Here is a 25,639-nt window from a genome sequence, read left to right on the forward strand (position 1 = left end):
GTATTAGCACCCTATATAGATATATATTATATATATTCCCGTTGTTTAGACATAATTTCTTAATTTTTTTTAGGTTTTGCTATTAGATATACATATCTAGACATTCTAAAAGACTACTTTTTGTCAAGGTTTAGATATTTTTGGTTAGACAAGTATCAGGTTTTACATTATGATTACAGTCAAACATTAAAATCTTGTTAGAAAGGGAACACATAGAAAGCATTTTTGTTACTCAGTATTTGATAATTAACAACAAAACAACAACATAAGGAATAGATAGTGATAATTCAAAACACTTTATACAAACATTTTGTAATTAATTGATATTTTATTCAATGTAATTCAATCAATGTTAACATATTTTCAAAATTTGCTCTGTTGCAGTCTTACCAGTTCATTTCTGTGTATATATGTATATGTGTGCATGTGATACTTTTAATAAAAACTACATATTTTTATATACTAAGAAAAGCGATTTCTGTGCAAGGTAATCATAAAGAAGTTCATAAGATTTTATTATTTGTTATTTATTTATTATTTTGTCAGAAAACTGAACACTGGTAAATACAAAAATATTATAAAATGTTTTTATGTAGTTACTATAGTATATGTATTTTTATTTACGTTGTAGGTAAAATGTTTTGAGAGCCAACTGAATTGCATTTTGGAAGTCAGTGAAAGAAAAAAAAAAAAAACGCGACTCCGGTGGGACTCGAACCCACAACCTTTGAATCACATCGCTAGATATGCCTAGAAGTCCAATGCGCTATCCATTGCGCCACGGAGCCACCTGTTGATCGTGCTGAATATTACAGCTATTATTTAACTCCGTCACACTGTAAACCTCTCGTGATAGTTGTTTTCTTAGTATTTGTCACTTAAAATGTCTATTAACACGTTAAATTATGAACATTAATTGTTTACATGTTATTTTAGGTCGGCGTTGTTTGTTTGTTTGTATTGTGTCGGCTCACGCATGCGATGCTGTGATTGGCTGAGACGGGCGGACACGTGACACGGAAGCGAACGCAACATGGAACGGATCCGATATTAGTTATTGTAACTTCTTCACGTAGTTCAAAGTTCACAGGCATATTTTAGTATAAGGTAAGTTTTAATAAGGCAGCTGTATCTCAGAGATCGTCGGACTGTAACAGTGAGGAGGTCAGCATGAGGACAGGTTTATGGGAATTCCCGTTTTGTTGTCACGAGTTTTTACTCTGAGAACCCGAAAGCACCAGTCTGGCTTGCATAATTAAGGTAAAAACGTTTGCACTTTTATTTTGTATAAAATCGATTATTTTACCGGTACATTTTAGTTGTTATTTGTTCATAAATGATCTGTTTACACGTTATTCACAGTTGTTTGGAAGTTTAAAAGAGGTTTAAACGTAAAAAGTTGAATATATTAAACATCAATTTATATTTGATTATTATAGTTTTTATTTTTATTTATTTTATTTGTCGATTGGAAACACGAGTAGGCAGCTGTATAAATGCCGTGGTTCTGATTTCTGCAGGTGAAAGCATGAGCGGTCAGCAGGTGTCGCTGTTGCTGCAGGAGTGTGTGAGGCGCGCGGTCACCGGACCTGAGGGAGACCCGCAGCTCCGCCGCACTGCAGGGGGCGCTAGTCGAGCAGGTTATTACAGCATCCTACCTACACGAGGCTAGTTTTAACTTGAATGGGCGAGACTTCCGGTGTAGTTCGCTTCCAGTTATTTTAACAGTACAGAAATCACAATCATAAACACACTGGTTTGTTTCCAGCACTTATTTTATTTATTTACATAGAATCAGACATCTGCACGTTCACAGTAAACACCGTAGCTTACTTCCGCTATACAGCAGCCCAACAAATATTTACACACTTCATACACTTAAAAATGAATCTTTGCATTAGTTAATAAAACGCAGGTGGTGTTTATTTAAAAGGAAGTTAGCACACACACATAAACAAAGCATTGGACAAAATGAAGGTTGTGAAATTTAGTAAAATGCCACAGTAAAGTAATGAAATACACTTAGTATGCTGCGCACAGGATGAGTTTATTCCTTTCAGTTCTTGAATAAACGAGTCTATGTGCTTGAAAATTGAATTGTACTTCACTTGGCAACATTTTTATTTTATTTTAATTTTTTTTCAAAGCACACAGTGATTTTATAATACTGTATTTACGTTTTCAGTACTAATAGAGTTAATTGAAAGTTGTTATTAAAGTCTGGCTTTAATAAAAGCAATGGCACAAAAACATTATTCATGGAACGATATCATAAACATTTAAGTTGGATGTTCGTCTGATGTTTTTGAAATGTTTCTGCTTGCTACTTGTCACAGATGGTTGAAAGAACATTAAAAGTAACATTCTCATAATGATCACAAAATGTTACAATTGAACATTCCTTTAATGTTTTCTCTAATGTTCACATAACCAAGAAAGAAAGTTCGGAATGTTCTCAGAATAACATTTTTGTAATTTAATAGGAATGTTAGCAAAATGTTCTGAGTGGACGTCCTTGTTCTTGTTAGCTGGGCGGTTCCCCCAAAAAGTTGGAGCCCATTGACTTTCACTGTATGAGCCAAGAAAGACACGCAGTGTCCAGTATTCTTATTAAAGTCTTGACCTCTGACCCTCAGGGTCGTTTCCGGAGGATCTGAACACGCTCCTGCAGGAGGCCAAGGACAGAAAGTGGCCGTTCGTCGAGGAGAAATGGCAGTACAAACAATCCGTGACGTCTGAGGACAAGATGAACTCGTCGGATCTCATCAGAAAACATCTGCTGCAGTTACTGGTAACGATCAGGCCGTCAGTAGCAAAAAAGAAGGCCTCTAACACTAGCTCGCTCTATTCTTTTTCTATTTTAATAAAAAAAAACCTTGCTAGTGTGCTGCGTTAGACTAACTGAGGCTTGTTATAGCACTTGCGTATCATTGCTCTTCTGTTGATTTTGATTGCTTCCATTGTCCTCGCTTTTGAAATGACTAAATGTAAAAAAATAAAAGAGTAAATCATAAGCCTACACAGTGCTTCACTCAGAAATAAGGAGTGTTTTATTGAGGTGTGTGATCTGTGATTGCAGGGGTTTCTCAGAGACAGCATCGCCGCCGAGGAGCCGGAGTGGGCCGTCGCTGTGGTCTTCCTGCTCGACCGCCTGCTTTACTGGATGGACGGCTCTCGTGTGCTGTTGAAGATTGCTAAAGCGTTGCACAAACGTTATCCGGACGTTCCCATCGCCCCTCAGGTCATCATCAGACAGGCTCGTGTCCATCTGAACACCGGTGAGCTCTGCACTGTGTGTGTGTGTGTATTTCAGCTTCAAACGGATCCATAATGCGTCTCTTTTTGTTCGTTTTGTCGTGATGCAGGTAAACTGCAGAAAGCGGAGTTCATTCTCAGCAGTCTGATCAGTAATAACGCTTCAACAGGTACCGCTCACTTTCATTCATATTTCAGCTCATTTGTCCGTCTCTGCTGTGAAATGCAGCATGCTGTTTGTGGTGCTTCAGGCTCGTGGACGTATCAGAAGACCAGTGACCAGACGCTAGTGCAAGCCGTCAGTCTTCAGGTGCGAGGACAAGTGCTGCAGACGCTGGGTGAGATTCAGATCTCAGTTTAAATGTTTCATGTTGTTTTGATATTATATTATGTTAGGCCTATATCATAAACCTAATAAATAATTGACCTTGTTTTTAACGGGTCTCTTCTGCTCATCAAGGATGTATTTATTTGATCAAAAATACAAAAAAAAACTGTAATATTGTGATATATTATTGCAATTTCCTATCTTAATATACTTTAAAGTGTAATTTATTTCTGTGATGCGCAGCTGTATTTTCAGCATCATTACTGCAGTCTTCAGCGTCACATGATCTTCAGAAATCATAATAATACGCTGATTTATTATCCATTTTCCAAAAAACTGAAAAAGGGAGGACAGTCATATGTTTGAATATAATATCACACGCTGAACGGTAAAAAGTAAATCTTCTTAAAGCTCTGTCCACACTATAATGAGAGTGTTTAACGTGTGTCTGTTACTGTAAATGTATAATGTGGCATGTTTGTGTTTGTTAGGTCTGTGGCTCGAGGCTGCTGAACTCATATGGGCTTCTCTGATGGGTTTTTACGCTCTTCCACAGCCTGATAAAAAGGTCTGGGCTCACTCTACACTCCACACTCTCACCGTCTGTCAGTCCTTTTGCCCAGAACTGTCCGGAGTTATAGTTTGTGAATATCACTCATGAATCTAATTGTTTTCAGGGTATTGGAACGTCTCTCGGGCTCCTGGCGAACATACTGACCTCCATGAATGACCGAGACTTCGCTGCGCTTCAGAAGAAGCCTCATATTGACCTGGTAATACAGTCCTAAATATCCTAAATCAGTGATTTGCGCATGTTGAGCTGTTATCATACGCTCTTTTCTCCCTCGTTCAGAGTTATCTAGGAGAGAGTCGCCATCGTCTGCTGTCTGCGGCGCGAGCGGCTAAAATGGCCGTTGTGTTCAGTCAGTATGGATCGCTGTATGTTCTGACCAATGTGGTGAGTCTTTAAGAACAAGCAGAATCACGTTCCCTTTTGTCTCATTCCATAAATAGTTCATTTGGTGTCTTGTGACTTTTTTTTCTAAAGCATGACAGGCATTCATGACAGCAATCATGCGACTGTAAAATCCCCAGCTTTGGTAACAGGGTTGCAAAAGTGCAAGCCTAATTAAATGGTAAAAACATTAAAATTAATAAAATAAAAACACATTAAGTAAATTTGACTTTTTATCTCATAATTATGACTTAGTATATCATTAATTTTGATGTTTATCCCATAATCTTGAATTTTTACTTACCTCATAATTTTGACTTTTTTTTTTTTTCCAACTTTGACTTTTTATCTCAGTTTATCTCATAATCTCATAACTTCTTATGTCATAATTTTGGCTTTCTTATCTCATTTTTATAGATTTATATAAAAATTGCCTGATAATTTTGACTTTTGTTTTTTGTTGAAAAATAATCAAGTGAATTTTTTTTTTTTAATTAGTAAAAGTGTATTAGCATTTAAAAAGCATACAAAGATTTAAAGGCACAGATAGGAAAGTTGAAATTATAATATAAAAAGTCAAAATTGTGACTTTTTGATAATTCTAAGATAAAATTCTAAGATTGAAATTACACAAAAATCATAAATGTTACATAAAAGTCAGATTGTATGGCTTTTTGTCTCACAATTCTGATTTTTAATCTCATAATCATGATTTTTGCTTTTTAAATAATTTTGACTCAATATGTCATAATTTAGATTTTGATGCCATAATTATGATTTACGAAAGAATTATAGCAAACATGCACAGCAACCCGATCACTTTATTTAGCGTTCATGTAAACACTACATTCAAATTCATCAATCAGAATGAATTCAGTCCAATTGAAACCAAAGCTGTGCATGAAAACAAGCCAGTGACAGTTTAGTGGCCTGATATTCCAATTATTAACACTAGATGAATTCATCATTTTCTCTCCTGATGCTCTTTTGCAGGTCGCTCAGGGCATTTGTTTGCTATCATATAGCTTCACAAAAAAATGCCCTGCGGAGGATCAGCGGATGTACCTGGCTTTAGCTAAGGAGGCCTTTGAGATTGGCTTGTTAACAAAGACTACAGGAGACATCGTCACCAGCAAGCTGGAGTTGCACACGTTCCTCAAAGCCGCTTACTGCTTAGCCACGACTCACAGATGGATGCTCGGCCCGTCAGAAACGATCATCTCAGCGTTGAGCGCCTGTCGGGAAGCCATGACTTTATTCATTGACTACTGCGCCAGAGCAGATTCCACTTTATGCACCGAGATCATGACGAAGATACAGCAGATTAAGTTGCTGTTGAAGGTGGAAACGTTTCGTAATTCCGATCCGCAATCTTTTATTCCCGACAGCTACCGTTTAATGGAGTTTGGGCCTGTTTTGTTCACGCTCAGTGATTTTGAGAAGACATTGGATGTTTTTGGAAAGCACCACAAGTCTGTTTGTGAGGCGTTCGAGAAAGGCGTTCGACGTGGTTCGTGCTCGAATCACGCACAGTGTATAACGGCGTTCCAGACGGACACGGAAGTTCTCGCAACGGAGATGCAGAAAGCGGATCATTCATGTCCGTTTTCCTCCAAGGAGAATCCATCTGGCAGCGGATCATCTTTAATTCTGGTCGATCAAAGTTGTCGTACTGTCGATGAACAAAGCAGCCTTGGATCTTATGAGCTGGTTGATGACTTCAGCAATGGGAGTCAAAAAGCAAACATCGTCAGTCTGAGCAATCGAAGTAGTGCTAGTCCATCTGTTCCCAACACCTTCAGAAACAACAATGGAAGCCCAAGTCAATCCCAATTGATGCAAGAGCTCGCCACAACTGAAGATGTTGAGGACAACCCATCAGAAACATCAAGTACCCAACGGAGAGACAATCAGAAGAACCAGAACGCAAGAACGTCTGGTTCCTTCAGCAGTGGTTCTTCATGGGAACGTGTTTCAAGACAGTCTCAAAGTGGCATAGAAACTGAGGAGAACGTTGCAGATCCCTCTCAAGATAGCAATGATGCAAAGGTTGGTTGCACCAAAGGTGGAAGCACTTCTTCGCTTTCTCTCTGTGATAGCTCCGCATCACGTTCTTCTTGGCAGAAACTCTCCATAAGCCCTGTCGCTAATGTAGAACATCTTGAACGCCTTGAACATCAGTCTCAGAGCGGTATAGAAACAGAGGAAGAAGTTATTGACCTCTCTTATGATAGCAGCGTAATCAATAACGATGCAAAGGTTGGTTGCACCAAAGGTGGAAGCACTTCTTCGTTTTCTCTCTGTGATAGCTCCGCATCACGTTCTTCTTGGCAAAAACTCTCCATAAGCCCCGTCGCTAATGTAGAACGACTTGAATTAATGCACAAGAAAGAAAGGACAGATCATCTTCAAGTCCCAGACAAGATTCCAGAATGCCAAGGAACGACTCTGCCGTCCACCGAGAGCGACCCGTTTGAAGAACTGGGGTTTGAGCATCTGTCAATACCCGAGTCACCGTGCAAGGACTGCTTTGAGAAATGCATCATGGGAAGCGACGTCCTGACTGAGCGTGACTACCGATCTCTCTTGGCTGGAGTTTGTCAGCGATGCCTGGTTGAGAGACTGCCGAACAAACCGCTGAAGCCTCTGGATCCCACACAACTGGAGAAGGCCTACGGTAAGTGATAGGGCTGTCAAATAAAAATTCGAATTTAAAATATTCATCAAATTTAAAATACAAAATCCACATTTGAATGCAAAAATTATGCATTCGAATGCATTTTTTTTCCATCCCACTGCATCTCATGTTTTTAAATGAAAAAGTACTCTTTGTGATGCTGTTTTGTTCGTAATTGTTTAAGCAACTGAATTAATTATATTTGGTTTATAAAAATGATGCACTTTTTCACAGATAGTCATGCTATTTTATTGCTTTAATTAACATACATTAGTAATATTTAGCATGATGCGCCCTCTTGTGGCCTCAGGAGAGAAGCCAAAAGCTTTGTTCCCCCTAAATGAAATTATGCCTTTTAAATTTGAATATAATTAAAATATTGATCATCTTTAAATGCAAAATTTTAATTTAGATTTTCAGTCATTTTGACAGCCCTAGTAAATGATGTGTCATGATGTTTCCATTGCGAATTGAGGTGAACGGTTCTAATAGAAGCACACGTCCTCATCTAATCTGGCAGATGCCATGGTCTTGAAATACTCCAAGGCCTCTGACGTCTGGATAGGCTCTGAGAGCAGCGTTTACATCGGGAAACCGATGGACGTCCAGGGCCAACAGAGACGAGCCATCGAGGTGCAGTACCTTCACCAGGAACAACTGCTCAGCAGGTGCAACTCAATTACATTCATCCATTAACAATCATGCCACAATAATTAAAACATTTCTCAGGGATGTGATTTTTTTCCATGCTGATTTTGCCTTTTGCTACAGATTTTTGTATTTCCTGATCTGTAAGTATGAGTACAGGAAACAAATGCTGTTTTCAAATAGCAATCCTGCAAAAAAATACTGTTAATTTATTTAATGCATGCATTGCTTCCAACAGCATTGCATGAGCTAGCGGCGCCACCTCATGGCTATTTGGGAAACCCTTAGCATCTCAGCCAGTGTACAAAATTAACATGCAACATGCAAAAGAGAAGCTTTTAGGTCTCACAGCTTTTTCTGCCAAAATAAAAGCCCTATAGTAAAGCAAAGAAATAAAAAAAATATATATAAATTTTACAGAACAACAATAAATTATTTTATAAATATTAAATATTTTACAGTGCAGTATTACGGTAATAGTAATATATTTCTTTGATTTGTTACATTTTTATCATTTAAATAATAAAATGTAAATATTATTTATAGTAATAATTATTATTAATATTATTGTTATGACTCTATAGTCATATTGATTGAGGGGGGAAAAAAACAGGTCTTGTCCTTAGAGGATCATATGCATGATTGCACTATTGTATACAGAAATGTTATGAATGTTATGCTATGTACGTTTGGTCTCTTTCAATCTTCAGCTATGTAGCAAAGGAATACCTGAAAGCTAAAGGGCTCCATGCACACCTTGATGACGTGGAGAGACAGATGACTGCACAATACTACGTTACAGAGTTTAATAAATGCCTTTACGATAATAACGTCACAACTCAGATCTTCTTCATCCCATCTGAAGTGCTGCTGGTAAGAAATACTTTATTTGCTTCATCAAACTGGTCCAAATAGGCCTACTGTATTAGATTAGATTAGATTAGATTCAACTTTATTGTCATTACACAAGTACAGGTACAGGGCAACGAAATGCAGTTTAGGTCTAACCAGAAGTGCAATAGCAGCAAGTGCAGGATATACAATGGTTGAATAAGTGCAGGACAAGGATATGTACTGAATATATGTATAAATATATATAGAAAGATGGTTATTACTATAAACAGAATTTACAGGTGAATATGTATAGTGAATAAATATACAGATGGCTATTACTATAAACATAATTTACAGGTGATATGTACTATCAATATAATATATATACAGATGGCTATTACTATAAACAAGGTGTAAAAGTGCAGTGGAAGTGATTGCATATTACAATCAGACGTACGGTGCAAAATGCTAATGTAAACATTGATAATGTAAATACCAGTCGGCAGTGCAAATGAGCATAATCCAATTTAGGTATGGTAGTGCAAGATACAAAAGTAAACAGTTGTTACTGTAATAAAAATTTACATTCAGTAGTGCAAATAAGGCAGATGTGAGGTAGGAGAGAAGAGTTAATAATATATGAGGAAGTGGATCAACGGGGGTTAGAGTTCAGTAAAGAGACAGCTCTGGGGAAGAAACTGTTCTTTAGTCTGCTGGTCCTGGTCCGGAGGCACCTGAAACGCCTGCCGGAGGGCAGGAGAGAAAACAGTCTGTGGGCTGGGTGAGAGGAGTCCTTAAGGATGCTGCGAGCTCGATGCAGACAGCGTTTCCTCTGGATGTATTCGATGGCAGGTAGTGGAGTCCCTGTGATGCGCTGGGCAGTTTTCACCACCGCTGTAGTGCCTTGCGCTCCGCAACAGAGCAGCTCCCATACCATACTGTGACACAGTTGGTCAGGATGCTTTCTATTGCGCAGCGATAGAAGTTCACCAGGATAGCCGAGGAGAGCTGATTCTTCCTCAGTGTCCTCAGAAAGAAGAGGCGCTGGTGAGCCTTCTTGACCAGGCTGGAGGTGTTGGTTTTCCACAACATGTCCGCCGAGATGTGGATCCCCAGGAACTTGAAACTGGAGACACGCTCAACAGCCATTCCATTGATGTGGATGGTGTCGTGTGCCTCTTGACTCCTTCCTGAAGTCCACAATGAGCTCCTTCGTTTTGGTGGTGTTGAGGAGCAGGTTATTTTCAGTGCACCATGTGGCCAGGTGCTGGATCTCCTCCCTTTAGGCAGTCTCATCGTTGTTACTGATGAGGCCAATCACCGTGGTGTCGTCTGCAAACTTGACGATGGAATTAGATCCATACACAGGCTTGCAGTCGGAGGTGAAGAGGGAGTAGAGAAACGGGCTTAGCACACAGCCCTGTGGTACACCAGTGTTAAGTGTGATGGATGTGGAGCAGGTGAATCCTGATCGAACATTCTGGGGTCTGTTGGTCAGGAAGTCCAAAATCCAGTTGCACATTGAGGTATTGATGCCCAGGTCTCCAAGTTTGGCTATTAACTTGGTTGTGATGACAGTGTTGAATGCTGAGCTGAAGTCAACAAACAGCATACGTGCATAAGTGTTCTTATTGTCCAGGTGAGTGAGCACAGAGTGCAGTGCCATGGAAACTGCATCCTCTGTGCTCCTATTGCTACGGTAGGCAAACTGGTGTGAGTCCAATGTGGATGGTAGAGAGTCTTTTAGGTGTTCCAGGACCAGCCGCTCAAAGCACTTCATGACGATGGGTGTGAGTGCTACAGGGCGATAGTCATTAGGGCACCTCGGATTAGAGTGTTTTGGCACTGGCACAATGGAAGTGCATTTAAAGCATGTTGGTACGGCTGCTTGGGCAAGAGACAGGTTGAAAATGTCTGTAAAAACCCCAGCGAGCTGCTCCGCACATGCCCAGGGATGTTGTCTGGTCCAGCAGCCTTGTGTGCGCTGATCCGGCTCAGTGCCTTGCAGACATCTGTGGAGGAGAGTATGATTGGTGGGTGGTCAGCTGAGGGATTGAGCTTGGTGGCAGTTTCTCTGTTGTCTCTTTCAAAGCGAGCATAAAAGTAATTTAGCTCGTTCAGGAAGTTGACATCAGTGGCTGCGGGGGTGGAGTGGGTGGGTTTGTAGTCACTGATGGCCTGAATGCCCTGCCACATGCGTCGAGGGTCAGAGTTGGAAAAGTGTCCCTCTATCTTTAGCTTGTAGCAGTGCTTGGCCTTTTTGATGCCCCTCTTCAGGTTTGCTCTGGATGTGCTGTAGGCTTGTGCATCTCCTGATCTGAAGGCAGTGTTGCGTGACTTCAACAGGAGTCGCACTTCCTTGTTCATCCAAGGCTTCTGATTTGGATATGTGGTGATCTGTTTCTGGGTTGTAACACTGTCAATGGTGATATTGATATGATCCAATACAGAGGAGGTGTAAGAGTCAATGTCTGTGTGAGCGCCACTGGTGGCTTGAGAAGCAAACATACTCCAGTCTGTGTGTAGAAACCTTTCCTGGAGTGTGGAATCTGCCCCCGCAGGCCACACCTTGATGGTCTTCACTGATGGCTTCACACGGTTGATGAGGGGTGCATATTTGGGGGTGAGGAACAAAGAAAGGTGATCTGATTGTCCCAGGTGGGGGAGGGGTGTCGCAACGTAAGCTCCAGCCATGTTTGTGTAAACAGTCTGTAGGGACTATATTTTTATACAAATCATGTATAATTGTTTGTTATTCTATTGCGGATATGGCAAATCATGTCATGGTTTATGAGTAAGATCCAACATTAAATCAGAAGTGTAGAGTTTAATGCAGCTGCGTTCACACGTCTGTTTCAGATTCTGGAGAAGGATCGAATTGTAAGCTGTTTATCTGCAGAGCCGTACATGTCTGGGACATTTGTAAAACTCACAAACAACGCAAGAGATACTGACAAGAAGCTTGAGGCGACTAAATACGGCATCGCCTTCGGTCATTTCACCTACGAGTTCTCCGGTCATCAGGAGGTCGTGGTGGATCTGCAAGGTGAGAGATCTGAGTAGAGCCCTGCACAGGCCTCAAATTCAGGCCCTCGCCCGGCCCGTGTCTGACAGCTTATCAGAATTACCGGGCCGAGTCCGACCCGAGCCCATTTTTTTCAGTGGAAACAATTTAAAATATGCTGTCATTTTTGCTCATAAAGGTAAGAGTAATAATCATTCGGAACTGTAAAGGGTCTACTTATTTGTGTACACTTACAGTATCAACAAAATGTTGTGCTTTTGTAATATAAAGACAATGCGCTTTCTGCCGTCTTGGTCTTGAACAGGAGCGCTTCATAAAAATGAACCGAAACTCAGCGAATACATGCAAAAACTCTTTTATTATGATCATAATCCATAAAGAGGCACTTCTCTCTAAAGGTGCATCTAATGAGGAAATGGTGAGTCAGGATCGTCATCTTCATCTTTGCGACACTGACTCAGAAAACACTATTTTATTAGTAAATAATTTATGGTAATTACTTTTTGCCGGTGCTTTGCAGCAAGCTTAAGCCTATTGTGTGCGTTTGAAGGCAGAACTCTTCAGCTGTGCTGACGTCACTCGCTGCTGCAGCTGCGGGACACTAAACACCGTCGAGCCACTCTTCACAGTCGCGGCACGGTCTCGTGTTGTTTCCACCAGCGCAGTGATTTTTTTCATCAGTAACTGATGGATGTCTAAAATCTAAAAATAAGGAGAATCCTAAAACAGGCCTGAGGCCCGGCCCGCGTCTGAACTATGACGTGAAAATTGGCCTGAAGCCCAGCCCTAGGGACGTAAAAAAGTTGGGGCCCGTCGGACCTGGGCTGAAATGCAGGGCTCTAGATCTGAGGTAATAAAAAAAATTATTATCTCGTCTTATTGACAAATGTCTCTCAGTATACTTTGCAAGAAGACCTATAAGCAGATTTTGTTAAGCAACTCAAACTCAAATCGAAAAGATAATTTCCAAGTACAAGCCTTAACCGCTGAGAGCTGATGGACAAAGAACCCGTCGTCTTTAGAAACCTTTGTGGTTCAGCGTTTGTTTTGATGTGATACAAACATGATGGAATTTAAGGTAATTTAACTAATAAACATCATCATTTTTTTGATAGCATAAAGAATTGTGTACATTTTTAGTATGACAAGGTTTCTGAAATGTTATGTTTAAATATGCAGTTTGAGGTATTACCTAATAAAATACACACTAATTTGCATCCACTTTTTTCTAGAGAATGAATCTGAACATTGAATAAAGCCAGGCTCATAATTTTTGTATTGATTTTATTGTTGTTGTCATATTAGAGTTAAGGGTTTCTCCAGAGGGGATTCTGGATTTCTCTTTTCATCACTCCATAAATCAGAAAATACTGGCAACAGACAGAAAGCAAACACATTTTCACCATGTCAAAGTAAAATGATATAAAAACTCATGTGAATGATATTTGAACAAACCCCTCAGTAAAATCCTTTGGAATACAGAGAGGAATAAAACTGTAAATATTGGTGTCTGTAAGTGCTGCTGAAGTGGAGAACGTTTTTTTTTTTTAGAGAAAATGGCCTTTAAAAATGTGTATTGTGACTGGAATCTAGACGCAAATAGATAAAGTGCAGGCAAATGACATATAGCCTTCAGAATATAGAGAGGAATAAAACATTGTTTTGTAGCTTCTTGTTGAAAGATAAAAATGTTTTGGAAAAATATTCCAGCAACTTTTTCCCATTTTTAATGTTGTGTTTTTTCTCCTCAGGATGGATAACGGCCAACGGGAAGGGCCTGACGTACCTGACCGACCCTCAGATTCACTCGCTCCTGAAGCCCAGATCCAGTAACTTCCAGCAAACCGGAATCAACTACTTCATCAAGCATCAGCACGGAGACGAGTGTAACCAGATCTGTCGCGCCGCTGGACTCCAGCAGATCAGATCATATATAAACACAACAATATAATATGGAGTGAATTCAATGTCAAAAACTGGATTGATCTACCTAATATAAAATATGTTCCTATAAAATAACAATGTTTTATTTATAGAAAATTATAGGCTATAAAAACAATGTTGAAATGAGAAATGAGGAAGTGACTGTTATCAGTTACACATTTTCTGACCACAAGAACCTTTGGATGCACTGCATGCAGTTCCTGATTGTGAAATATCTGGGTCACGATCAAGCAGAGTCATATGACAGTGTCATCATTAATGCTGCGGCGCGTCATGTGACTGAAACCTGATCAACTCCATTCCAGAGCTTCACAACAAACACTCCTCCGGTTACACTCTGCTTATTTTCACCCGACTGGCCGGGCAAATCACTCTCACTGTGCTATTAAGAGCATGCACGGTAAATATGCCATATAATCACAAGCTAGTATTTCATCTGGAGAATCACTGATTGAAAACGACAGAAGAGTTAATAGCAATTTTTGTGACAGTCATGGAAATATCAGAGGACTTAAAAACAGATTTTTATAGCAATTTTCACATTACATATCATTTTAAAGCAGCTTTACAGAAAGTATATATATATATATATATACAGAGCTGGGTAGCTGGGTAGACAAGAACTGTAGAATCCATTACATTACACATTTTAGGTAATATAATCAGACTACTTTTGACCTAACTTGCTTATCACGTAGACTTAAATAGGATAATGTTGTACCATATCGATATAAAAAAAAAAAAAAAATCGAATCCATTCGTTGTGACCGACAACATGAAGTGCATTAAACATTACATTACTTTACATTATAAAGGTTTCCCAAACTGGGGTTCATAGAAGAAATGCAGGGGGTTTGTGAGTTTAATGAAAAGCTAATAATTCATTAAATCATAAAAATGTAAAATAAAATAAAACATTTTTAAATTACACCAATCAAAATAAAACACTTACTACAAAATTTATATATATATATATATATTATTATTTTTTAATTTTTTTATCTGCATGTCATGTGACCATTAACCAACATCAGAACATGCAAATGTGTTACATGATTATTAAAATATTTATTTTAAAATCTCAGGGGTACTGCATTACGTTTAAATAATAAAAAATAAAAAGAATGTGAATTTGTGCATTTTAATGTATTTGAAAAACAAATGCCTTCCAAAGACAAAGTAATACATGATGAAATAATAAGTCAAATAAAAATAAATATGTATATCAGTAGTTGATGTAATGTTATAATGCTAAGAAAACACTTCTTAAAACTTAAATGATTTTTGTAAATCCAGTGGTCAAATGCTGTGGCCTTTCTGTGTAATTATGTCCACCTGAATAATGACTGATCTCTGTGTGAATGTCCACAGAACTGGAGGCTTTCTGGGTGTACATACGCAGTAAGCTATTTTAGAAAGGAACATTTAAAAGATTAAAAAGTAGAATTAGTGAGAATCAGTATATACACATAATCAGTATGTATATATAGATATATACACACACACACTACAAAAAAAAACCCATATTTTTAATATACGTTTGCATATTTGTCTCATAGTTATGCTCAGCCCTTTTAATGATATAATTATATCATCTATAAAATATATTCTAATAAAATATAAGTATACAATCTAATGTAAATAAAAAACTAAAAGTACATCAATCCCAATATATGGAACAATAAAGAACGTTAAACGAAAGCTTCAGGATCTCTTGAAAAGCAGGCGGTGGATTCTGTCCTGGACTGGTGCAGTGAACGAGGAAGTGCTGGAGTGTTGTTTACTGCGCGGAGAGCAGCTGAAGGTCGCAGTGAGGTTCAGATCTGAGCTGCTGTAAACATGAAGGCGCTGCTGGGCTTGTGTTCGGTGTTTCTGCTGGTTCTGCTGGCTCTGACTGGAGGATGCTCAGCACAGATGCCGCATCGATGCCGTGAGTCTGCGCTCATCTGTACCGTGTTTACAATATTTATTTCAAACATTTCTAAAAAAGAATACATTTCAGCTTTAGGTAAGAATAACTGTCAATGTTTGTTCAGACAGTGCTGAAATTCATGTATTTAAGATTTTACATTTAAATGCATTTTATTATTATTATTATTATTATTATTTATTTTTTTTTTTTTTTAAGGAAAGTTGTGTTTGCAGATATTGCTCAGTATTTTTATTCACAGAGCATTTTATATGCTTTAATTGAAATGAATATTGTGTGACATGTACAGTTGTTACTAGTAGCTAGTGTATACATGGAGAATACTTTATAATAATTACACAAGAATATGGAAACATGCTGAAGCATTTAAAGCAGGTCTCTGGAACCGTCATGAACTTCGGTTCTGTAATCTGATCTGTCGTGTAAGAAAACAATGTGCACGTTCAGTAAAACACTCAGAAAGTCTTCAGTTTTGTGGACGTTCACACAGAGATTATTATACAGAGTCATTATTAAGAAGTGTTTGAACATTGCATCAGCTACTGATGAACACATCATTTTTATTTGATGTATCACTCTGTAGCTTACTTAACCATGCATTTCTGTCTTTGAAAGAAAAGCCTTCCAAACACATTCAAATGCACAAATTCACAAACTTTTTTAATTTATTTTTTTATCTGATCCTCTTCTATCTAATATATTTACTTTAAGCACCCATGAGATTATAAAATATATTAATGCTGAAGTATGACATTTGCATGTTCATGGTTCTCTGTTGTTGGTTGTAGTCACATGACATGCAGGTAAACAAATGAAATATTTCACTTTTTTCATTATTAGCTTTTCATTGAACTGCAGTTCCTTCACAAACCCTGTTTGGGAAACTTTGACGTAATATAATGTTTAATGCACTTATATGCATTTTGTATTCTTTGTATTTTCATGTCAATATGGTACAAAATGATCCTATTTAAATCAATGTTATAAACGTGATAGGTGAAAAGGTTTTTATTATATTGTGATTATATTAACTAAAATGTGTACTGTAATGGAACATGTAATTTGGAAACAGTAGCAGATTAGTTTGTAAGTGATCTGTAAATGGAGTGGTCTCTGTGTTACAGGAACTCCTCCGCTGCTGTCCGGCAGTATGAGCGTGGTGAGTTATGACATATTAAACATTACACGAAGACATATAAAGAAGAGCTCATAACCATCCACTCCCATGATGCATTGCATATCGGTCTCTCTAGACTCTACTTGTGTATTTGCATTTCGGTATATTATTGTGCATAATGTAGTTATGTACCATTGTTCAGTTTGATTCTATCGTTCATTGTAAAATTGCTGTATACTGTGTCTGCATATATGATATAATGTATAACCGGGTGTGTTTCAGAGCGCTCGAGACGGGGAGGACTGGGCGGTTGTCAAATATCGTTACGATGCTTTCGGCCAGCGGATCCGTTTATGGGAGTTTGGTCAAGTTCAGAGCAAATCGTTCCATGTGAACATGCTGTTCCTGTTTCGAGAGGTGAAGCACAAACACAATGTGGAACTAGACTTTGTTTCTCGTGAACAAACACAAACCTCTGAAATATCAGCCTCACAGGAACAGAAACTGAGCGAGAGTGATGCACTCCACGTCCTTTAGCTTTAATATACAGAACATATCATGCAAAAACATGCAGGTTCATGCATATGAAATTCATAGAAAAGTGTAAAAACTACGCAGAAAATATGCTGAAGTTAAAGTTTGAGCACTTTGACTTGTAATGAGTAAAATATTGATAAAGTATCTAAACAAACATTTACTAAATTCACCAGATGTTAACTGAACCAAAACTGTTTTTATGTCATCATTATTATCATTATTTATCATAATTATGGCTTTTTATGTCATAATTGACTTATAATTTCAACTTTTTAACCTTTTTATTGTCATACAGTAATTTAACATTTTTGTCAACTGACTGTCATAATTTTGACTTTTTATTTCATAATTATGAACTTTTATGCCATAATCCTGAATTTTTAATCTCATAATTATGGCTTTAAAATCATATTTTGACTTTTTATCTCATAATTATGATTTTCATGTCACACTTGTTACTCTCATAATTTACTTGTGTCATAATTTTGACATTTTACCATATTTATTTTAACCAGTTTTTTGTCATAATTTTGACGTTTTATCTCATAATTGACTTTTTGTTATAATTTTTACTTTATCTAAAAACTGTCATAATTTTGACTTTTTATGTCATGATGTTGAATTTATCTCAATTGAATTTTATTGTCATAATTTTGGATTTTTACCTCGTAATTGACTTAAAATGTTTTCTTATAATTATGACATAATTTGACGTGATTTTCACTTTCTATCTCATAATTATATACATAATTACTTTTTGTCATAATTTCAATTGACTTTTAATGTCATCATTTTGTATTTTTATCTCATAATTATGCCTTTTTATGTCAGAATTTCAATTATTTGTCTCATAATCATGACATTTGTGTCATCATTTTGACATATCTCATATTTTGACTTTTGTCATAATTTTGGCTTTTTATCTCATAATTGACCTAATTTCGACTTTTTAATTTCATATTTTTTTAATGAAATTATAATTTGTCATAATTTCAATTGTCTCATAATTATGACTTTTAAAGTGATAATTATGATTTACCAAAACATAATTTTTTTTCATATGTGGCAGAAGCGGCTTCCATACGGTCAGACATGCTGTCATGAACTGTAATTAAACGTGTTTCTAATGCTTGCTTTATTTATTTGCTCAGAGTGTGGTTTACACCATCAGCTACAGGAACCGGACGTGTCAGAAGAATCCTCTCCAAGCCTCTTTCCACCCCTCACACATTCCCCATAATGCCTCACTGCTGTCACAGGTGGTTCTGGGAGGATCGTCGGCGCCCGGTGAAGGGCTGCTGGTCAACACCTGGACAGGAGACGTACCTCAGACTGGAGGTGAATGTCATGTGGATTTAACCATAACTCAACAGGCTGAAGAAACTAGTAACAGAAATGAGTTCTGATAAAATAATAATTGTAATATCTGTAGGACGCAGGATGTATTTAAAATGATTTGCCATTAATAAAACAAGATGCAATGCATTTTGTGATACAAAATAAATATAGTCATAAAGTTGAATAATAAATTAAAAGGAATAAAATGATTTAAAATGTATTTAAAAAATGATAAATAAAAAAGTATAATAAAAATAAATATCTGTATGATGCATTTATGATTTATATTAAATGGTTATAAAATGAAATATAATCATAAAATGTAAATGTGTTAAATTGTGTTTAACCAAGAACAATAAAATAATACAAAAATGTTATAATATAAAAATAAAAGTTACTGTATTTTTTATTTTTATATTATCAAATCTATTTTATGAATATTTAATAAAAAGTTCTGTAGGATGCAGAATGATTGAAATGCTTTTGACAAAGTGAAATAGTGTTTCCAGCTGAAGTGTTTTAGATGAGCAATGCATTAATGCTGATTAATGTTTCATCAGTTCCCCTTTGAACTGCTGTGTGAGTGTACAGTTAAAATCATTGCATATATTTAGTTAATGATCCCCTCCCCAGGTAAATATCTGGCCACAGTCACAGAGTTCGGTTGCATCCCGGTGTCGACGCTTTACTACACTGAAAAGACTGGTTGGATCGTCACAACGTAAGCCACTGTTCATATACGATAAGCAGCATAAAAATAAAACTGACAAAAGCCAAATTCTACGCGATATGTTTTTATGCATCTGTATCAATCACTGCAGAGCTTTTCTCTGACCGTAGTAATAATTAAGTCATAATGTTAATTTTTTCAGCTATTTTAATGCGGTGAAGGGGATCGAGGACCCGGAGCAGTTCATTCCTCCTTCGTTCTGCTCCGATGCAGATACCGAAGACGAGGAACTCGATTTCTTCAGCGCCTTTCTCTGAGGAATCTGTGTTTAACGTGATGTAACTGAAATAAACATTTGATTATGATTTTAACCATTCTAAACCTAAACCAATGAACACTTTCAGAATGCTTTTGTTGTTACATTTTAAATGCTGTTGCTGCTCTTTGTGATTTGCACATTTAATGCATTTACAATCTAAAGCACTTTCATCACTTACAAAAGGGAAAATAAACTTTTTTTCACAAACACTAAATCTGACAAGTCTTTTCCTTTCTGGCTTTTTCACCAGTACATTTACATTTTAGATTTATGCATTTAGCGGACACTTTTCAGGTTCCTGTGTTTTATAAAGGGACATTTTTAAGACTTAAGACCAAGAAAAGAAAATGTAAGGAATAAACTAAAATCAACTCAGATCCTTGTTTTAAGCATGGACTCATTTTTGTTCAATTTCTCAGAAAACAAAACTAAATTTCATTTGGCTTCTCCAATAAATCTATCTTGAAGTTTAGATTTAAAGATTTGTATTGTAAAACAAGACAAAAATACTGTGGAAGGCATTCGATTTTTGCATGCAGGCAGGATATAATGTCATGACTTTATGGATTCAAGCATATGACTATGCATTTAAGGCCTTATTTTGTGGAAAGGAGAATTAAGACTTTAGAGCAGGATACTGTGCAATATTTTTGTTAAAGGTAAATATTGAATGGATAAAAAAATATTCAAGCACAAAAAACTTTTTTTTTCTCCAACTTTATTGCAATTGTTTCCATTGAGAAACATGTCAAATGCATAAACTATTAAAACACTGAACCAACCATCCAAGAGAATAAAAGCAAATCAACCAGAGAGAAGATCAGAAGAGTCACAAAACATTTGCAAAAGGTGTTAAATACAGGAAACAGTGACTGAAAACACACTTGTGCTTCTGACTTGCATAAATCATGAGTGTTGTTCAAACGATGTGCCTCTTGATTGATTGATTGGTCCTTTGATTCTAATGAAGCGCTAATATATGAGTGAGTTACTGGTGCAAACCTACAATTATCATCCAAACCTACTGATCTCTTAGTGCTTTCCTACAGCGGTGCGTTTCATGTGAGCTTCGCTACAGCGTTAGTACAGTTACCCATTTAACATCCTTCACCAAAGGGTTACTCGTAAAATGACAAGAAACATACCTTGATGCCTCATATGAAATGTGAAACCAAACGATTGGACTAAATAGAAAACAAAGCATGGAAGCAAAGACATCCGTGAACCGTTTAAAATATTGCAAGCATTATGGCATTACGTTAACAGAGTTTAGCGAATTGAAAGTTAAAGGTGTTTGAGCGCACAGATTCAGCTTTGAGTAAGTCTTCCTCTGGTAAAGGAATAATTCAACAAACAAAGAAATCCATTGGCTGTGAGTGTTTCCAGTGAAAAACAAAAGCAGAACTTTGTAACGTCTCCTTTTGAGTTCCTCTGAATCATAAGAAGTGCTTTTCTGCATGGAAAAATAAAATAAAAAAACGACTTTTTCTTTTACAATTCAAGACTTTATTTCATGCAATTCAATTTTGACTTTATTCTCAGAATTATATAAACTTGCAAAAACAATTGCAAGATCTAAATTCAGAACTTTTTCGCAATTCTGAGTTTACATCTCGCAATTCTATTTTTTCGGTTCCACCATGAAATAAAAATTCTCACAACTGCAGATTTGTATTTCCTAATTCTGAGTTAATATCTTGAAATTCTGAATTGACAGAAAAAAAAGTCAGATTTACCACATTTAATCTCTTAAATTTACGAGAGAAAAATAAGTCAGAATAGCAATTCTCACAATTCTATTTTTTTATTCACCACAAAAACTAAACTTATTTTCTGACATTTCTGGCTCAGAATTGCCAGAAAAAGTCAGAATTGCAATGTTTAAACACTTAGAATTATGACTTTTTTTCTCTCGTAAATTTGAGTTTACATCATGCAATTCTGTTTTTTTGTTTTCCGAATTCAGAATTACAAAATAAAAAAAGAGATATAAATTTAGACTTTCTCACAATTACAAAAAAATAAATTACTTTTTCTCTTGCAATTCTGACTTTTTTTTAGATTTTATGTCGCAATTCTAACTTGTGAGATATAAACTCAAAATTACGAGAAAAAAGTCAGAACTGCGATATAATTGATTCTGTTTTTTTTGTTTTGTACCACAAAAATTAAACTTATTTTCTGACAATTCTGACTTTTTGGCTCAGAATTGATTCTGCATTTTTATCTTGCAATGTGTCAGAATTGTGAGATAAAAGTCGCCTATTATTTTACTTTTTTGTCCCATGTCAGAAAGATGAAGGCTGTGTTTAGGCGCTGGAGGATCAGAAGACGAGCAGCTGCTGGACTGTAATGCGTCTTTGGCGCCGGATGTTTCCTGAGAGCGTGGGATTGTGGGAGGAAGCGTGTTTACGTCATGAGCAGGCGATGCACGCGCTGCAGCTGCTGCTGCGACAGGACGAGGCAGTGCGTCTGCTCCGCGCCGCGAGCGCAGGGGATCATCACCTTCCCCACCAGCACCGAGCCGCTCTGCTGCTCCGCTTTGGCCTGAGACACACACGTCTGCACGTTACTCCTGAAAACACTCACGGAGCTACAGACGCAGGTGTTTGTGCGCTCTTACCTTGACGAAAGATGCGGAGGGGAACGAGGCGAAGTCTGACGACACACGAGCTCCAGGCTGCTGCGACACGACGTGCTGCGACACTTCAGCCTGAGACGAACACACACCGTCAAATACCATCAGAACACACACCGTCACACACCATCAGAACACACACCGTCACACACCATCAGAACACACACCGTCACACACCATCAGAACACACACTGTCACACACCATCAGAACACACCGTCACACACCATCAGAACACACACTGTCACACACCATCAGAACACACCGCACGTCACACACCATCAGAACACACACCGTCACACACCATCAGAACACACCGCACGTCACACACCATCAGAACACACACGTCACACACCATCAGAACACACCGCCGTCACACACCATCAGAACACACACCGTCACACACCATCAGAACACACCGCACGTCACACACCATCAGAACACACACCGTCACACACCATCAGAACACACCGCACGTCACACACCATCAGAACACACACCGTCACACACCATCAGAACACACCGCACGCGTCACACCATCAGAACACACCGCACGCCACACACCATCAGAACACACACGTCACACACCATCAGAACACACCGCACGTCACACACCATCAGAACACACACCGTCACACACCATCAGAACACACCGCACGTCACACACCATCAGAACACACCACACGTCACACACCATCAGAACACACTGCACGTCACACACCATCAGAACACACCGCACGTCACACACCATCAGAACACACACCACACACCATCAGAACACACCGCACGTCACACACCATCAGAACACACACCGTCACACACCATCAGAACACACCGCACGTCACACACCATCAGAACACACACCGTCACACACCATCAGAACACACCGCACGTCACACACCATCAGAACACACCGCATGTCACACACCATCAGAACACACACCGTCACACACCATCAGAACACACACCGTCACACACCATCAGAACACACCGCACGTCACATACCATCAGAACACACACCGTCACATACCATCAGAACACACACCGTCACATACCATCAGAACACACACCGTCACACACCATCAGAACACACACCGTACGTCACACACCATCAGAGCACACACCGTCACACACCATCAGAACACACTGCATGTCACACACCATCAGAACACACACCGTCACACACCATCAGAACACACACCGTCACACACCATCAGAACACACACCATCAGAACACACACCGTCACACACCATCAGAACACACACCGTCACACACCATCAGAACACACACCGTCACACACCATCAGAACACACACCGTCACACACCATCAGAACACACCGCACGTCACACACACCGTCACAACACACACCATCAGAACAGACTGCACGTCACACACCATCAGAACACACCGCACGTCACACACACCGTCACAACACACACCATCAGAACAGACTGCACGTCACACACCATCAGAACACACACCGTCACACACCATCAGAACACACACCGTCACACACCATCAGAACACACCGTCACACACCATCAGAACACACCGCACGTCACACACCATCAGAACACACCGCACGTCACACACCATCAGAACACACACCGTCACACACCATCAGAACACACCGCACGTCACACACCATCAGAACACACCGCACGTCACACACCATCAGAACACACTGCACGTCACACACCATCAGAACACACACCGTCACACACCATCAGAACACACCGCACATCACACACACCGTCACAACACACACCATCAGAACACACTGCACGTCACACACCATCAGAACACACTGCACGTCACACACCATCAGAACACACGCACGTCACACACACCGTCACAACACACCATCAGAACACACTGCCGTCACACACCATCAGAACACACACCGTCACACACCATCAGAACACACACCGTCAGAACACACACCGTCAGAACACACACCGTCACACACCATCAGAACACACCGCACGTCACACACCATCAGAACACACTGCACGTCACACACCATCAGAACACACACCATCAGAACACACACTGTCACACACCATCAGAACACACCGCACGTCACACACCATCAGAACACACTGCACGTCACACACCATCAGAACACACACTGTCACACACCATCAGAACACACACCGTCACACACCATCAGAACACACACCGTCACACACCATCAGAACACACTGCACGTCACACACCATCAGAACACACACCGTCAAACACCATCAGAACACACTGCACGTCACACACCATCAGAACACACACCGTCACACACCATCAGAACACACCGCACGTCACACACATCAGAACACACACCGTCACACACCATCAGAACACACACCGTCACACACCATCAGAACACACTGCACGTCACACACCATCAGAACACACACCGTCACACACCATCAGAACACACTGCACGTCACACACCATCAGAACACACACCGTCACACACCATCAGAACACACACCATCAGAACACACTGACCTTCAGTTTATCCAGCGTGTCACTCAGAGACTTCAGTCTGGCCGTCTGCTCCAGCAGCTGAGCGCTCGCACTCGCTGCAAACACACAGATTTTACACATTCATATATTTCTACACATACATCAACTGCTGCTCAGTTGAACATTTTCTTCTCACTAAGAAACTTTACTCTTAAGATTTTTTTTTGAGCAGAAAAGTTTTTAAAGAGAGAAAATAGGACAAAATATGGAAGCCCATTTCCGCCACACAAGAAAGAAGCTCATGTCTTAAAGTCTAAATTATGACATACCCAAGTCATAATTACAAGATAAAAAGTCGAAATGTGACCTGTGCTGGCAAAATGAGTCATAATGAGCACATTTTAAAAAAATTAGTTATTTTTATTTTTACATTCACTATTAAAAGACCTTCAAAATGATGTATGATTTCTCTCAGAAAACTTACAAATAAAGATACTTTTAGATGTTTAATTACTATTTGGAGCATTGGGATGGCTAGATAAGGGCTTAATGAACTCATTTTTGTGAAAACCTCAAATTCGATCAAAATTGACATTTTTTACTTTTTTTGCCTGTAGCTTAAAATTAGCCATTGTGCGCATACACACTCATTTTGCCAGCACGGGTCACAAATTATGACTTAAGTCATAATTATAAGATGAAAAGTTGAAATTATGACAAAGTCAAATATGAGATAAAAGTTGAAATAGACTAAAACTTTTTTTTTTTTCTCCATTCTGTCACCGATGGAGTTTTGGTTCCTCTGGCTTGCTTAGTTGGGGACACTTCATTTTTTTCAGCGATATCATCTACATGATCGCACAGATACTATTAGAACTGAACTGAGCTGGACGATAACGTCACTGAATCCACGATGAACTGCCTTTAACTGGAAACTGAGTGTTTAATCTGGTCATTT

At 38.6% G+C, this 25,639-nt stretch overlaps 3 protein-coding genes and 1 non-coding gene across 8 annotated transcripts in view; 2 read left to right on the top strand and 2 right to left on the bottom strand.

Annotated features, from left to right (window-relative positions):
* Positions 1–697: 697 nt before the first annotated feature.
* Positions 698–788, bottom strand: trnar-ucu (transfer RNA arginine (anticodon UCU)). Its single transcript is given in 2 exon segments — positions 698–733; positions 752–788. It is a non-coding gene; the product is annotated as a tRNA-Arg (tRNA).
* Positions 789–1,032: 244 nt separating this feature from the next.
* alpk1 (alpha-kinase 1) lies at positions 1,033–15,294 on the top strand. Its single transcript, XM_058783153.1, has 14 exons — positions 1,033–1,260; positions 1,521–1,640; positions 2,637–2,791; positions 3,080–3,278; positions 3,366–3,425; positions 3,507–3,593; positions 4,075–4,151; positions 4,261–4,356; positions 4,437–4,541; positions 5,532–7,215; positions 7,736–7,883; positions 8,574–8,736; positions 11,557–11,743; positions 13,474–15,294. The coding sequence occupies exons 2-14, from the start codon at positions 1,529–1,531 to the stop codon at positions 13,671–13,673; spliced, it is 3,273 nt and encodes a 1,090-aa protein (XP_058639136.1). The 5' UTR covers positions 1,033–1,260; positions 1,521–1,528; the 3' UTR covers positions 13,674–15,294.
* Positions 15,295–15,441: 147 nt separating this feature from the next.
* On the top strand, positions 15,442–19,791 carry epdl1 (ependymin-like 1). Its single transcript, XM_058783154.1, has 6 exons — positions 15,442–15,596; positions 16,721–16,755; positions 16,996–17,130; positions 18,402–18,588; positions 19,222–19,309; positions 19,461–19,791. The coding sequence occupies exons 1-6, from the start codon at positions 15,506–15,508 to the stop codon at positions 19,573–19,575; spliced, it is 651 nt and encodes a 216-aa protein (XP_058639137.1). The 5' UTR covers positions 15,442–15,505; the 3' UTR covers positions 19,576–19,791.
* A 493-nt stretch (positions 19,792–20,284) lies between these two features.
* The window catches only part of dctn1a (dynactin 1a), a 32,321-nt gene continuing 26,966 nt past the window's right edge, over positions 20,285–25,639 (bottom strand). For all 5 annotated transcript variants that reach the window (XM_058781776.1, XM_058781775.1, XM_058781774.1 and 2 more), the window contains 3 exons: positions 24,724–24,797; positions 22,201–22,290; positions 20,285–22,124 (listed from right to left, as the gene is read on the bottom strand). In XM_058781776.1, coding sequence (XP_058637759.1) covers positions 21,987–22,124; positions 22,201–22,290; positions 24,724–24,797 — 302 coding nt within the window. In that variant the 3' untranslated portion in view covers positions 20,285–21,986. The remainder of the gene's footprint in view (positions 22,125–22,200; positions 22,291–24,723; positions 24,798–25,639) is intronic.

The sequence above is a fragment of the Onychostoma macrolepis genome, chromosome 07 (assembly GCF_012432095.1).
Source record: "Onychostoma macrolepis isolate SWU-2019 chromosome 07, ASM1243209v1, whole genome shotgun sequence".
Taxonomy (NCBI): Eukaryota; Metazoa; Chordata; class Actinopteri; order Cypriniformes; family Cyprinidae; genus Onychostoma; species Onychostoma macrolepis.

Coding starts and splice junctions, on each gene's coding strand:
- alpk1 (XM_058783153.1), top strand. CDS start 1,529: ATGAGCGGTCAGCAGGTGTCGCTGTTGCTGCAGGAGTGTGTGAGGCGC. Junction 3,279..3,365: donor TCGTGTCCATCTGAACACCG/GTGAGCTCTGCA, acceptor GTCGTGATGCAG/GTAAACTGCAGAAAGCGGAG. Junction 4,542..5,531: donor TGTATGTTCTGACCAATGTG/GTGAGTCTTTAA, acceptor GCTCTTTTGCAG/GTCGCTCAGGGCATTTGTTT.
- epdl1 (XM_058783154.1), top strand. CDS start 15,506: ATGAAGGCGCTGCTGGGCTTGTGTTCGGTGTTTCTGCTGGTTCTGCTG. Junction 15,597..16,720: donor ACAGATGCCGCATCGATGCC/GTGAGTCTGCGC, acceptor TCTGTGTTACAG/GAACTCCTCCGCTGCTGTCC. Junction 19,310..19,460: donor ACTGGTTGGATCGTCACAAC/GTAAGCCACTGT, acceptor TAATTTTTTCAG/CTATTTTAATGCGGTGAAGG.